At 40.6% G+C, this 14,065-nt stretch overlaps 1 protein-coding gene across 1 annotated transcript; it reads left to right on the forward strand.

Moving 5' to 3' along the window:
• Positions 1-1,549: 1,549 nt before the first annotated feature.
• SFR1 (SWI5 dependent homologous recombination repair protein 1) lies at positions 1,550-10,312 on the forward strand. The gene is made up of 3 exons (XM_018569072.1): positions 1,550-1,663; positions 6,871-7,236; positions 10,083-10,312. The coding sequence occupies exons 1-3, from the start codon at positions 1,571-1,573 to the stop codon at positions 10,272-10,274; spliced, it is 651 nt and encodes a 216-aa protein (XP_018424574.1). The 5' UTR covers positions 1,550-1,570; the 3' UTR covers positions 10,275-10,312.
• Positions 10,313-14,065: the final 3,753 nt, after the last annotated feature.

The raw sequence follows: 14,065 nt of genomic DNA on the forward strand, positions 1-14,065 counted from the left end.
GCTGCCTCCAAATTCTCCTGGTCACTGCTTACAATCGGAAACCAGGGACTATCTTGCGATCACATGATGGGAAAGCTCATCCCAGGGTCCCTTCGTTGAATAACTTTTAATGAGCCAGCGCAAGGGGTTAAGGAAATGAAGGGCCCATTCCCACTACTATGTTATGGTAACATGTTTTACCATGCGCCACTTTAACTCACAAAGCTAAACAAATGGCACCCAGGCAGCACAGCGCAATACACAGATCTGAACTGTCTATCCATCGGGGCTTGTTGCATGGACAATGAAACGGTTCATAGTTGTTGAAATATGTATTATAATGGAATAGCAGCCAATTCAAAATGAATGGGCTGCCCCAATCCAATGTATGTTAATGTGCATAAAGTACAATACAAGCATACAATCCAGCACACACATGCAGTAATGCACTGCAACACATCAAACAAGTGTACATAGAAGAGAAATTGTGCTAGCACATGATTGGGTATTTGAAGTATACAAAGATTCAATAATATTCACTTTGCTAAAAAAAAGCCTTTACTCCTTTACTAAATGAATCCCTTGGTCTGTAACAGGAATGTAACATCCATACATAGTTACATAGTGTGTGTTTGGCAGTGCACTTTGGCATGCCATTCAAATGAATGGTGCTGCATTGTACCAATGCATGTGATTGTACGTTGCAGTAACGCATGCCATAGTGTGAATGGGCCCTAAGCGTAGTGTATTCTGTATTTGTGGAAATAACTAAATTGTATTAGCCAGTCAGGTGGCCACTGAGAGTTTTGCGTGGTCTCAGGTGAACTCGTTTTGCAGCAAGCCCCTAGTGCTCAGGTATTGCTGTACTTTGGGTTGATTTTCACAGTTTGTGTGCTGGAATTTGTAGACGCACGCTTTCTAGAAGTGGCATTCTTCTGCAGGAGTTTTGGAACTGCAGGTGTCATCAGAGTATACCGCTCTCTGCCTATGGATGTGCTGAGACTTGTAGTGGCACAAGAGCATGAGGGCGCAAGCTAAGGATGACACCTAGGGCTTACCATGCTGAGACTTGTAGTATCACATCAGGGGTTAGCCTTAAGGCCCAGCTACATGGACATTAGAAACCACACAAATGCAGAATGTTTTCGGGTGCTTCTACTTGATTTTAATTTGCTCTTCATGTTACTCAATGCGTTTCTTTGAGCTGCTTCCCAGTTATATTGGGCTGCTTTTGCACTTACTTGGCTTGTATGGGGAAGTAATGCAACTCAATGAAATGAAATGCCTGCGTACATCAGCTTATAAATTTAGTCGGTAATAATACGCACATAGAGTCAGCTGTCTGATATATTATATCTGATCATGCTATTGGTATGGCTTCCATTCACCTCCCATCACTCTGCTTCTGGGTTTTAATAAATATTTGACCTCTTGATAGAATGAAGTGTTTGGGCTAGAGTGTCCTGCTAGGTTTCTAACCCATCCAAAAATGGGGAAAAAAGATTTGGCTTGTGTTAGCTAGGAGAGTTATTTATATTCTGTTTGCTTCTTATCTTTTATTTCTAGCAAGAAAGCTGAGATTCACGCAGCAATGGATGTACCTTCAACAGACTCCTTGAGTCTTAGCAGTCCCCAAATGTATCTTGGCTCCCCAGATCCTCAAAACAATATATCCGCTAAACAAGTAAGTAGCTCTTACATTTTTGGGGAAATGACTCACTTGCTGTGAATGAGTACATTCTGAAAGTGTACCTTTATACATTGGTAGTAGGCACTGTCTGGTAGGTGTGAGTCTACAGAAATAGAGCTACACAAGTCCCTCACATACAGAATTCAAGAAGATTTCAGGCTGCACAAATGTGTAATTAATGACACTTCCATTAGAGGGGGCAGGGCTAATAGTGGCACACAAAACTGCATTTATTGGGTTGAAAGACACTGGCATTTGTATTGGTCAGTACTGGAGTGCAGCAGTATTCCCTCTTTAGTGTGTGTGACCTGTGCCGTTTTCACGCACTCTTCAATGTGTGCGTCTACTCCTCTTCCTCCCCTGCGCCCTAACTCATTCATAAGTTGGTGTCTCCTCCTATTCTTTTCGATTCCATCCTTCTTTACTCCACCCTCATCTTCTACATCTGCCACCCTGCGATGCATTGTCATCGGTTTCTAGAGTGTATATGGTTGAGCTATACAGTGTCATTGGTTGCTAGAATGCAGGCAACTGGTTTGCACAGCATGGTTTTGACCAACCACCAGCACCATACTAACCAATGACGCCATATGGCAAGGCTACCTGCACCATGAAAACAAATGACCCTGCATGGCCAGGCTGCCTAGCCTACTATTATTCCTGAATTAATGTCTTATGTGCCCCAGGTTTGGAACCACTGCACTAGAGGGATCTTTTTATCTCTGGAGTTTTGGAGGGATGAGACATTAGAACATCTGTCAGGTTTTTATTGTTGTATGTGTCCTTGTTAGATGGATTCACTTTCACCAAAATAAAATTAGAGAGGAATTCTTGTAGTAGAGAAACCTGTTCTGGTGACAACTATCTAACAGAAGATTCCTCTCGCTTTGGAGAGATTTCCTCTCATTTGTTGTGCCTACAAGACAGGAAGTGAGAGAGAATTCCCCCAATCGGACTTAGATGTAGGGCTGCAACCAACTAATCAAAAAAGCGATGATGAGAATAGTTGTCAACTATTCTAATTTTTTGATTAGTTGGTTGAATCCCCTATCTCTCTCCTCCACGCTCGGAGGAGGGCACAGGCACCTGCTATTGCACCAGCCCACTACCTACTGTATTTGCAGCCAGCTGCTGTCTGCAGAATCTTGCCACTGGCAGCTGTCATTCCCTGGCTGAAGATATGCCAGTGCCATGTGCTTACAATACAGTTACCGTAATAAAAACTAATTATAAAAGGTAGGATAAAAGTAATTTTCGGTTTCGGCCTGACAAATTTTGCTACGGGAGGTGCTTTGCAGTGCCATTCATTTCAATGGCACCCCAATCGCGCCTCCCATCCACAGTGTGATCGCCCGCACTGAAACGCATCGTACCGCAATGCCCTGCATTCCAGTGCAGTGCGACTGCAAAAAATTGTGCATGCAGTTTTATTCTGATGTAAACTTTGTTTGTAACACGGCATTTGTGTATTTTATTTTCAATTTAAGGATGATATTTATTTCATTTTCTTTTATACGATTAATCGAAAAAATAATCGGCCAACTAATCTATTATGAAAATAATCATTAGTTGCTGCTCTACTTAGATGGTAACAAAAACCTGACACTTCCCTACCCTAAAATGAAAGAAAAAAAAAGTTTTGGCTTTGGATATAATATAACTCACCGTGCCCGGGAAAGACATTTTATGGGACATCAGATTGTCTGGGGAGCTGCTTGCAAAAGACAGAGAATATGAACATTAGCAGATTTCATTCACTGATGATAGATATTAGGGAACTTAAATGTATGTTGTGTAGAATCATAACACACCACACGCTATATAGTAGATGTTCAATTCACCTGGAATAGTATTGTTCACATTTTTTCTTTCTAGCTCATAAATCATTAGTAGACTATATGATCTTGAGAGTGCTCCGGGGTAGGAGAGGGGGCAGAAATCGTTGCCCCTTATTATTTGATAAACTACCCTGACTAAATACAGAAGTATCTGTGTAACTTGTGTACATCTATATACATGTCTTATTTCATGATCCTGAGAATTTCTTAAATGAGTCATTCAACTTCTGCATTTCACATACTGAAACAATCATCTTGTTTTCTGGGGCCCTAGGTAATGATTTGACAAGACCTCTAGGCAGACTTCAGTTTTCAAATGACTGACTAACAAATACACTATGTTAGAAATCCTCCAAAGTATAAAACTTTGTAACTGTTAAAGGGTCACATCATAAATTACAAGCTGTCGCTAAACACATGGTGAAGATTAACAATGTGACTGTTAGAGCTCTCATGTTAGAACTGGATTTAAGATGTTCAATGTTATGTTAAAGGGGATTTCCACTTTTTCTAAAAACTGGAAGACACCTTTAGTGGGGACCTTGTGAGGGCTGTAGTGGCGTGTCACCTCTTTCCCCCACTGAATGATTGAAGCCCAGTATGATGAGCCCAGAACAATGAGAAGAAGCTGGTATCACTAGGGTGCCCATATGTATCTACAATGTCTGAATATTGTGTGCAGTGAGACACTTGTAGGCCTGCAATAATGAATGGATTAAATCGATAATCGATTATGAGAATAGTTGGCAACTATTCTCATTATTGGTTAGTGGGGGGGGGAGGGGGGTAGATTTTTTTTAAAGAAGCCAATCGATTAGTTGAAAAGATAATCATGCAACTAATCGATTATGAAAATAATCGTTAGCTGTAGTCCTAGACACTTGCCCCCCACGTGAGGCAAAATCACTCGTGTTATTTAACTCTTAAGCACTCCGGGCAAAACTTTTATTAACCCTTGCTGTGGGTCTGCCCCTACACTGCAAGGGTTAACTGCTCATTTTTGTCTAAGTGCTAAAACATAATGATTTATGGGATGTTAAACCACTGCAGAGGAGGGGGAAGGACCAGTCTAAGAACAAGCCAGCTCAACGGTTCAGGTGAGTATAACTTTTTTAGTTTTTGTCTTTTGCACCTAGACAAAGTATACAATTCACTAGAATCTTAGATATTTCTTTAAAACATACTGTATTTATATCATGATTTAGGCTTTATTTTTTCACTTTTTGGGGGGTTATTTCAAGTAAAAAAAAAAAAAAGGCAAATGGGTGCAGTCAATTGCGCCCATAACATTAAAAATATGTAAAAAACACTTTTTCATTGTTTATTTATTCCTGCCTTGAGGATGCCATTGTTCTATGCATCCTCTTTTGGATGGACTTATACTCAGGCAATATGTTCTCAAATAATTCTATTGTCTCAAATTGGTGGTTGTAAACACATGCACACTGCCACAGGCTGCAAATACCAACTGCCCCAGCCATGTGCTAATTACATTTTTGGTGAATTGACTTTACTGTTGTTCATGAGATATTTATCTCATGTTTTACAGTATTTTTTTTAATTTTACATTTGTTTGGAATAGTGTAAGGCCTTGTTCACACCAAGCGCGGAGCAGATCCAGAGCAGATCAGTTGCAGACCGGATCAAAACTGCGTCCAATGTATTCCAATGTTATTTTTTGCTCCAGTTCACATCGCAGCGTGCAGTTGCAGAGCAGATCCAGAGCAGGGGAAAAAACTGCAGCAGGCCCTATTTTACCTGCTCTGGAACGCATCAAAAACGCATTGCAAATGCCTGGAACGCACTGAAAGCCCATTTTAAACTTACATTTTTTTTAAATTTTTTACCAAAAAGAGCCTGGAACGCATACAAAAAAGCGCATTTAAAAGACTAGCGTGCGTGTGCAGAAACCTGACCGGATCTGCTCGGCATTTGATGTGAACAAGGCCTAAAACCCTTTTGACTGTAATATCACTTTAATGGAAATAGGAATGTGGTTGTGTATATGCATTGTGTATTGTATATGGAGTACACAAATATCTTTGGGTTATTTATTTATTATTTATCACAGGTATTTTATATAGCTCCGAGAATTTATGCAGTGCTTTACATAGTGACACATTCACAGACCCTGCCCTCAAGGAGCTTACAATCTAAGGTCCCTATCTCACATGCATACATAGCGGGCCAATTTAGACAGGAGCCAATTAACCTTCCAGCATGTCTTTGGAGTGTGGGAGGAAACCGGATTCCCCAGAGGAAACCCAAAATTAGCACGGACTCTCGGATTGAACCTGGAGAAATGAATTTAGTAGCTCTACCTAGCCTGCGGCCCTTGGAGACAGGAGGAGTACCTGTGCTTATGGAGCAAAAAGAACAAACGTGTGGGCGCAAAGCTGAAGGAGCTATATGACTAAGTGAGACATTGTGAAAGATAAAACAGAAGGAGATGTAGCACTTACTTTAAGTGGATCTCAGGACCAGATGGGGGCCGGCCTGTGGGGAGGATCGTGAAAAACCGAGGTGTGTATTCAATGAGGACTAGTATGCTACCTGAGGCTGTTCATTCAAGAGGGAAGTCATGGTGAGCAACGCGTTTCGAGGATACAACCTCTTTATCAAGCTCAATAGAAGTGGTGTATCCTCAAAACGCGTTGCTCCCGAACCTCCACCCACGACTATACTGACCTGACCACCTTTACCCCACCTTCATCCCGGCCGCCCTTTCATCCAACATCATCATCACGGCCTGGGCACTGGCCAAGTCTCGGTCCACACACAGATCAAGCCTCTCCACCTGCAGCCACAGCAGCCCAGCCAGACGCCACCCCGCACATCGCCTGCACTCCCCATCACAGCAGCGGTGACACGGACTAAATTTGTGTGCCACTACCCACTCCCCCGTCCATCCCTCTCTCTTCTCACCATCACTTCCCTCCTCGAGATGAACAGCCTCAGGCAGCATACCAGTCCTCATTGAATACACACCTCGGTTTTTCACGATCCTCCCCACAGACCGGCCCCCATCTGGTCCTGAGATCCACTCAAAGTAAGTGCTACATCTCCTTCTGTTTTATCTTTCACAATGTCTCACTTAGTCTTATAGCCCCTTCAGCTTTGCGCCCACACGTTTGTTCTTTTTGCTTCAGAGGAAACCCACACAACCACAAAGAGAACATGCAAACTCCTTGCGGATAGTGACCTGGCCGGGATAGGAAGCAGAATCAGTAGCCACTGCGCCAGCCAAGAATTTCATATTTTTATATCCATCTTATTACTGGACAATATTCAGCTGTACTTTCTCGAAAAGCATGCCTATTATGCAGATTGGCAGTCACTTATTGTTTCATGTTTGTTCTATAGCCCATGAGTGCCACCCTTCGAGAGAGGCTCAGAAAAATGCGAAGATCTTTTACTTCACCATGTTCAGTGGCCAAACGTCTGAAAATTGATTGTGAAGAGAGTAACGTTCCATCACAGTGTGCCAGCAATCCCTCACCTCCTCAGGATCTTCAGAGAGCCTCCACAGCACACACACATACTGTTATCTCATCTGCAGATACCAGGCTTTCAGAACATCTGCCATCAGTGGGAGCCTCCACACCAGTCACTCGTAGGTATACCAGCCAGCAAGATTTTCTCCAAGAGAAAAGAAGGTTACTAAAGCGCATCGAAGAGAAGGAAGAAATTCTAAGGAGAGTAAAAATGGTTAAATTGTATCGATCTAAGGTAATGTGCAACCTCAGCTATCATTTTAGGTTATAAGATTAAAATTGTCAGTGGGCAAAACGTGATCTCATCAGTGATTTTCAATTCTTCAAATGTGATTACAAACATTTTATGGTGCATATTGGTGAAATCAGATCAGTCAGGTAGGAAGTAAGAGCATTCAGCAAAATGTAAATCCCATTATATGTTTTAAATTCATACTACCATTGTCCAATGAGCCATCACAAATATGTGTTTGGGGCCTTTTGTGTTTATCCCTGTGACTTTATATCAAACAGTTGCATGGGGATATGAGTGCTCTCAGCTGCTCTGTACCTAGTTACTGCAGGTAACATGACTAAATACAGAGATAATTGTGTATCGCAGGGTAATGTGAATCCAGACACTGGCAGATGATATGAGAACGTGCTGCTTAATCTAATGAGTGACTTTCTGTATGTACTTTGCTTTAACAGGGAACCTTTCTTACCATGTGTGTTTCTTACAAAGTGTTTAGTGGCCAGAATACATCTGAATCCCACTGAGCACCAAAGGTTTCCATTGTTTTTGTAATGAAACCGTGCAAAACTTCTCTGAGTAAGTTCAGTATGCATTTTTATACACTCTCGGCTCATGACCTTGGGTTTGTGCCACTGGCAACACATTTCAACCAGCTAAAGAGAAGTAGCAGATAGATGGGAGTGTAACCAGCAGAGGCCATTGCAGGCAGTGTTTAAGCACAAAATGACAGACAGTGTTTAAGCAAAGTTGTATCACAAGCAGATGTATGAGGCTGGCAGCTAACATAAGTTGATACTGGAGGACTTCTCTCTGTCAGGTACTGTGGTCGCAGGGAACAGCTAGCTATGTGTTTTTCCTTAGCATCTGTCACTGACTACAGGTCCTGCTCTGATTTAAGGTCTGAATTTGGGTGCAGGAATAATCTCTATATATCCATCTATATTAAACCATATCCCTAATTAGATGTCCTTGCTGGGACTGTAGTATCAAAAAGGAGCAAATATATACTGTATATCTGATCACAATCCACCCTCTCCCCTTTCCCCAGTCTGGGTACTTTTTTCAACAATCCTGTGTCACCACTTCATCTTAATCTACATATCAATCTTGGTGACTCCCTCTCCCCCATCTCCACTACCCGACACATGTGTTTTAAGACAATACCCATATTTTGTCATACCTGGCAATTACTGTGGAGCTCAGACACACTTTGTGTCGGGCATTTCTTTTTTAGTCAAGAGGAAACTGTCCCTATCATGCAATGGCAGATTGGTTGTGTTTTTACCTCAGGCCAAAAGTTCCCATCCCACACCTGTACTAGCCCGAATTTGTTGCTTAGGAACCTTTGGGCTGAATTTGCATTTGTGAGTAACATCAGTGGTCAATTTGAGTTTGATTGCTGTTCACTGTATAGGCCAGAAATAACACTATCATGAGAGTTGGCCACACACATGTAGTCTGATAGGCCAAAAAAATAACACTATCATGAGAGTTGGCCACACACATGTAGTCTGATAGGCCAAAAAAATAACACTATCATGAGAGTTGGCCACACACATGTAGTCTGATAGGCCAAAAAATAACACTATCATGAGAGTTGGCCACACGCATGAAGTCTGGTAGGTCAGCAAATAATACTATCATGAGAGTTGGCCACACACATGAAGTCTGATAGAGAATAACATTATCATGAGGGTTGGCCACACACATGAGTTCCTTTATAAAATCATTGATTGTTCAATATGCTGGGACTCCAACCAATTTTTTTTTCTAGATTTGAATAAAATCAGTAGGAATTAGAATTTTCTGCTTTTATTGCTGCCTGTCTCCCCCTTTTGTAGAAATGTCCCGTAGTTCTTGTTAGAGACAACAGGAAATGTGAGGATATTTTCCCAACCTGTGGAGAAATGCTACCATTGGCAGTTGTCATTGGAAAATGTGACAGCCCCCCACCTCCCCCCCCCTCTGCCATTCTGTGATCCTTTTTATCAAGCTGATGACCGTCTTATTTCCGCTCCCACCTTTAGAGCCATTTCACACTTTTTTTCATGTTGGTGCAGTCCATAAGGATGAATAGCAATCCATGTAAAACGTGCCTACAATGTTGAGGAGTGAAATGGTTATTACCCGGGTAAGTGCCCTGCAAGCTGCTGATTGTAGGACAAAATAAAAACAGCTCTAGCCTACAAACTGACATCACTTTGGTTACACAGGCACAAGATACTCTGACGATGGAAGAGTTAAAAGGGCATACACACTAGATACACTGTTGCTATTTTCTATTCTTATTATTGTTAGCATTATTATTATTATTATTATTCTCATCTAGTGTGTGTGTGTGTTTATTTCAACCTACATTTGAATCTATAAACACAAACAAACACATAGTAGGCCCAAGTGTTTCCATACCTGACATCCCATTTCTAAATACAGTAGACTCTCTCCGGTATTCAACTAACCAGAACTCTCATCTAACCAGAAAAAAAAATCCCTGTGTACTCACTGTTCTACTGTTCCACGGCATGTATTATCGTGGAAAAGTGTGTCTATTTGTCTTAATTTGCTTTTAATTACTGCATTTTGATATTAATATGAAGTCAATACAGAGTTTACGGTATGGTGTAGTATGAGGTATGGTATTAGTTAGACCTATTTTTAATAGTAACTCTCAAGCAACCAGAAACTACATTTATCCGGAGTCTACCAATCCCCGTGGGTGCCGGATAACGGGGCGTTTACTGTATATAGCGCAGGCTGATTACAATGGAAACAATAGTTCTTGATCACTGTATATGTCTAATGTGTTACATTGCTTTTGAATGTTCTTCTTTTTTTCCCCTTTATAGAACAATCTGACTGAATTACAGTCATTAATAGAAAAATGGAGAAAAGGAAGTCAGCTTGTGCTGTATGAACTCCAAACAGCCTTAACCACGGAGAATAAAAAGATTAGTCTCACACACCTGATAGAAAGTTATGGGCTGGATGAGAAATTACTTCACTACAACAGAACAGAAGAAGACTTTGAAGATCAATGACAAGTTATTGTGTGAAGGACTATTTTCTTTATTGTTGATTTGTTGTTTATTTGTTGCATTTGCTCATTGAAAGAACGATTTTACATTCTCTCAATGCAAAGCTGCATTGTGTTAAAAGGTCAGAACTAAAATTTCAATTCATGGAATATGCTGGAAAGTGAAACCACTTAATACTTTCCTTTGTTTCTCAGGGACTTTGGTTGCAAGTACTGGGTGTTGGAGTTCCCACACCTGCACACCTCCCATGGTCATTACAAGATGACTCCAGTTTCATTGTTGGAATTTTAATTTATTTTACAATACAGAGAATGAAACATGAGGAGTGGGAACACATGAAAGTGTGCGATGGAACAGAGGCAGGAGACCTTATGTCATATAAAAGCGCCATCAGATAACTCTGTCCACAAGATGCTGTATAGAACCGAAATCTCACTTTTTGGTTGACTTGCCATTTGTTTCTAGAAATATTAAATTATATTTTTGGTATTTGGTAAATTAAAGAAATATCTAGAAAATACATTTATATAATGGTAATAAAAAAAATGGATAAAGAAAGTGGAAATGGTATTAGTGTGAAATACAATAATTGATGATAGTATCATGTGTGAAATATACAGTATAGTTGTCTGTGAAGGTTCTCATTCATCCAGGTTACATAGTTACATAGTATTTGAGGTTGAATAAAGACATTAGTCCATCAAGTCCAATGAATTGCTGTATAACTTCTGAATTGAGAAAGCTGTTCGGATGTCCAGTGAAACGTCTACAAGAAAAATACAGTTGCTTTGACTTATTTTTTACAGACATACAGTATAGTTGCATAAAAAGTGCACTTGTATTTAAAAAGTAACTTCTCGGACAGAAATGGTAGCCTTCAGACCTTTTATTGACTTGGGACATGTTTAGTACTTTACACTTTTGTCCTGAAACATAGCCATATCCCATAACCCCTCTAGCTCCTTAGGCTGGCGCGGTAAGGGGGGAATTCTAGCTCACACTGCTAACAGTCCTCATTTGGGCTCTGACGATAGCCAATGAGAAGTCTCTCAGGACCTGGCACCACTGAGAGGCTTTAAGGGGGAGGTGTAAGGACTTGTTCACGCCACATCCCTCAAGCTTTGTTTTTCTGCACACTACAATTGTTTTCTGTGTGATCTTTTCAAATGATCATGTGTGCTGGTGTGCAGAAAAACGCAGGTCAACAGACGTGGTGTGAACAAGCCCTAATAGTTTTTGGTCAGTTCTAGTTGAAAACGTTAATAAGTGATGTTTTACATATTTTTATTTTAACTTACCAGTAGGGTAGGTTTTTTCCAAAGAGAGAAACACGCCTTGTTTTCATTTAATTGCTGTTTTTAGGTTCTGGCGTTTCCCTAGATAAAAACAAAGTCATATTAGTATCTGCTGAAGCCGTTTTGTAGCTCACAGGTCACCCCTCAGTGAATGTGACGAGGCAAAAGTGTTTATCAGCAGGATGTAGGACATCTTGTGTCCCTCCATCCTAATGTAATGTAGATATCTTGTTCTCTCTTTTGCCCTTTATTTAGGATCCTGCAAGAACTCTTATAGTATGATAGGATGTCTCCTGTGGCCTTTTTTTTAGAGACAAGTGAATCAATCTATCATTTTTGAGGATCATTGTGGATTAGCCTGATCTGTGACTTAAAAAAAAAAACTGGCAGCTCCTCAAATGATATCGCGTTCGTGCACCTGAATATTCCCATTATTGGAGTATTGTGCAGACCCCCCATCATACTGATCCCATCTCTTCATATCATTCAGCACTAGGCAGATGCTTCAAATGGAGGCATCTAAAAATATCGCCTGTCTCAAAACACCAGCCTAGTACTGATGGACATTAGTCTCTTCCACTCTCCTGGCGCCCAAGGAATGGTGGCACCTTCCTTTGGAATTGTTGACAAATGTGTAAGATAAAATACAATATTGTATTGCCGAAAATCTGGGTCTGAACATGCGAATTGTGGCTGTCAGCGACTAGTCAATGTTAGGGCAGAACAGAGAGTGGCAAGACTGGTACAGGACAACAGAAGGGCAACAGTGCAGTGTCAGATTCCTCGCATCACCTTTCAACATCTCGTGGAGTCACGAGGCGGCCCAACGAAGTCATCTCATTGAGTCATCACGTGGCCCAAAAAAGTATTTAGTCAGCCACCAATTGTGCAAGTTCTCCCACTTAAAAAGATGAGAGAGGCCTGTAATTGGCATCATAGGTAGACCTCAACTATGAGAGACAAAATGAGAAAAAAAATCCAGACAAATCACATTGGCTGATTTGGAACCAATTTATTTGCAAATTATGGTGGAAAATAAGTATTTGGTCAATATCAAAAGGTCATCTCAATACTTTGTTATATATCCTTTGTTGGCAATGACAGAGGTCAAACGTGTCCTGTACGTCTTCACAAGGTTGGCACACACTGTTGCTGGTATGTTGGCCCATTCCTCCATGCAGATCTCCTCTAGAGCAGACAGAGCTGAAGGTCCTTTTCCTGCCCCCAATGGGAAAGCACTGGACCAATCATGAACCACCATTGCTGTCACATGCTGCCCTAAAGCAAAGAGAAGGTGAGTATGTATTGCACAGGAAGGGGACATTAAAAAGAACGTTTTGCTCTGCCCTGCACGGACAAATCACAGGTTTGCTTTTAGCATTAGTAAAACCAAAATCTTCTTAAACATTAAGCCTTATGTGTTTGGGAAGATTACGGAAGTGCAGTTGTGTACTTAATGAAAGGAAAAAAGTTAGAATAAAACTACACATCCATGAAGTCAGAATGTTAAACAACTCAAACAATTTTTACACCTTTAGACAATGTAAGAATGATCCTAATGTTTATCCTTCAGACTTCGCTTTGAACAAAATGTTATTTATGTAAGTTGCAAAGGTCTGTCCATTTCCCCATTGTTCTCTGTTATCAGCACAGAGCTTGGTCAGTGCCACGGCATCTTCTTATCTACATCGTGTACATAGATGCCTGTCCTGATCAATTACAAAACATGATCAGAAATTAGTGTTACACTACATTATAAAATAGCATGACTGTTAACATAAAAATGTTGTTTGAATTTAAAATGTGCATTTCAAGAATGTGGGAATTATGGGAAAGATGCACATGTTTTCTAAGAAGAAAAAAAAAAGCCCCCTGAGCAAATACTTTTCCTTAGACCTTTAAGAAAAAATATCAAGTTTAAACCAGAGTTTTGCTTTTCCACTTCAGGCAAATACTTCACGATGTGTAATCACATTTTTCTTTACATTTCATGAAGTAATATTTTACGTTGTTGTAATTTCATTGCCATTTACAAGCAGTTTTAGTTCTACTTTTTTTATTCCCTGACCGTAAATACGCATGTGGCACCTAAAGTATGGCAAGGGTGGCTTTTTAAGGGATCTTCTTCTTTGTTGGTGACCAACCTTTACCTTCTGCTCCTTTGCCAGGCTCATTTACATTATATAACAGTGTCAAAGTCTGAGCCAATGTACACAGTACAGTATATTATACCAATGATCGCCTCAGTACTGATGGAGCTTTCAAAAAGATGTCCATACTGCGGTCATATAATGCAGCTCCATTGGGTAAACGATTATTAACTTGCTTGCATGCTTGTGGGAAAACCCATTCAAACTATGCAGATAGTGTTCCTGCTAGGATATGAACATTGGATCCAATCACTGCAAGGTAATAGTCCTAATCATTGACCCACCATGCCATGTGAGGTTTCCTCGGTTTCTGTGTTTCTTTCAAGCTCATTTTTTATCTTCAAAAAAA

Source organism: Nanorana parkeri, unplaced genomic scaffold (assembly GCF_000935625.1).
Source record: "Nanorana parkeri isolate BGI_ZX_2015 unplaced genomic scaffold, ASM93562v1 scaffold1282, whole genome shotgun sequence".
Taxonomy (NCBI): domain Eukaryota; kingdom Metazoa; phylum Chordata; class Amphibia; order Anura; family Dicroglossidae; genus Nanorana; species Nanorana parkeri.

Coding starts and splice junctions, on each gene's coding strand:
- SFR1 (XM_018569072.1), top strand. CDS start 1,571: ATGGATGTACCTTCAACAGACTCCTTGAGTCTTAGCAGTCCCCAAATG. Junction 1,664..6,870: donor ACAATATATCCGCTAAACAA/GTAAGTAGCTCT, acceptor TTTGTTCTATAG/CCCATGAGTGCCACCCTTCG. Junction 7,237..10,082: donor TTAAATTGTATCGATCTAAG/GTAATGTGCAAC, acceptor TCCCCTTTATAG/AACAATCTGACTGAATTACA.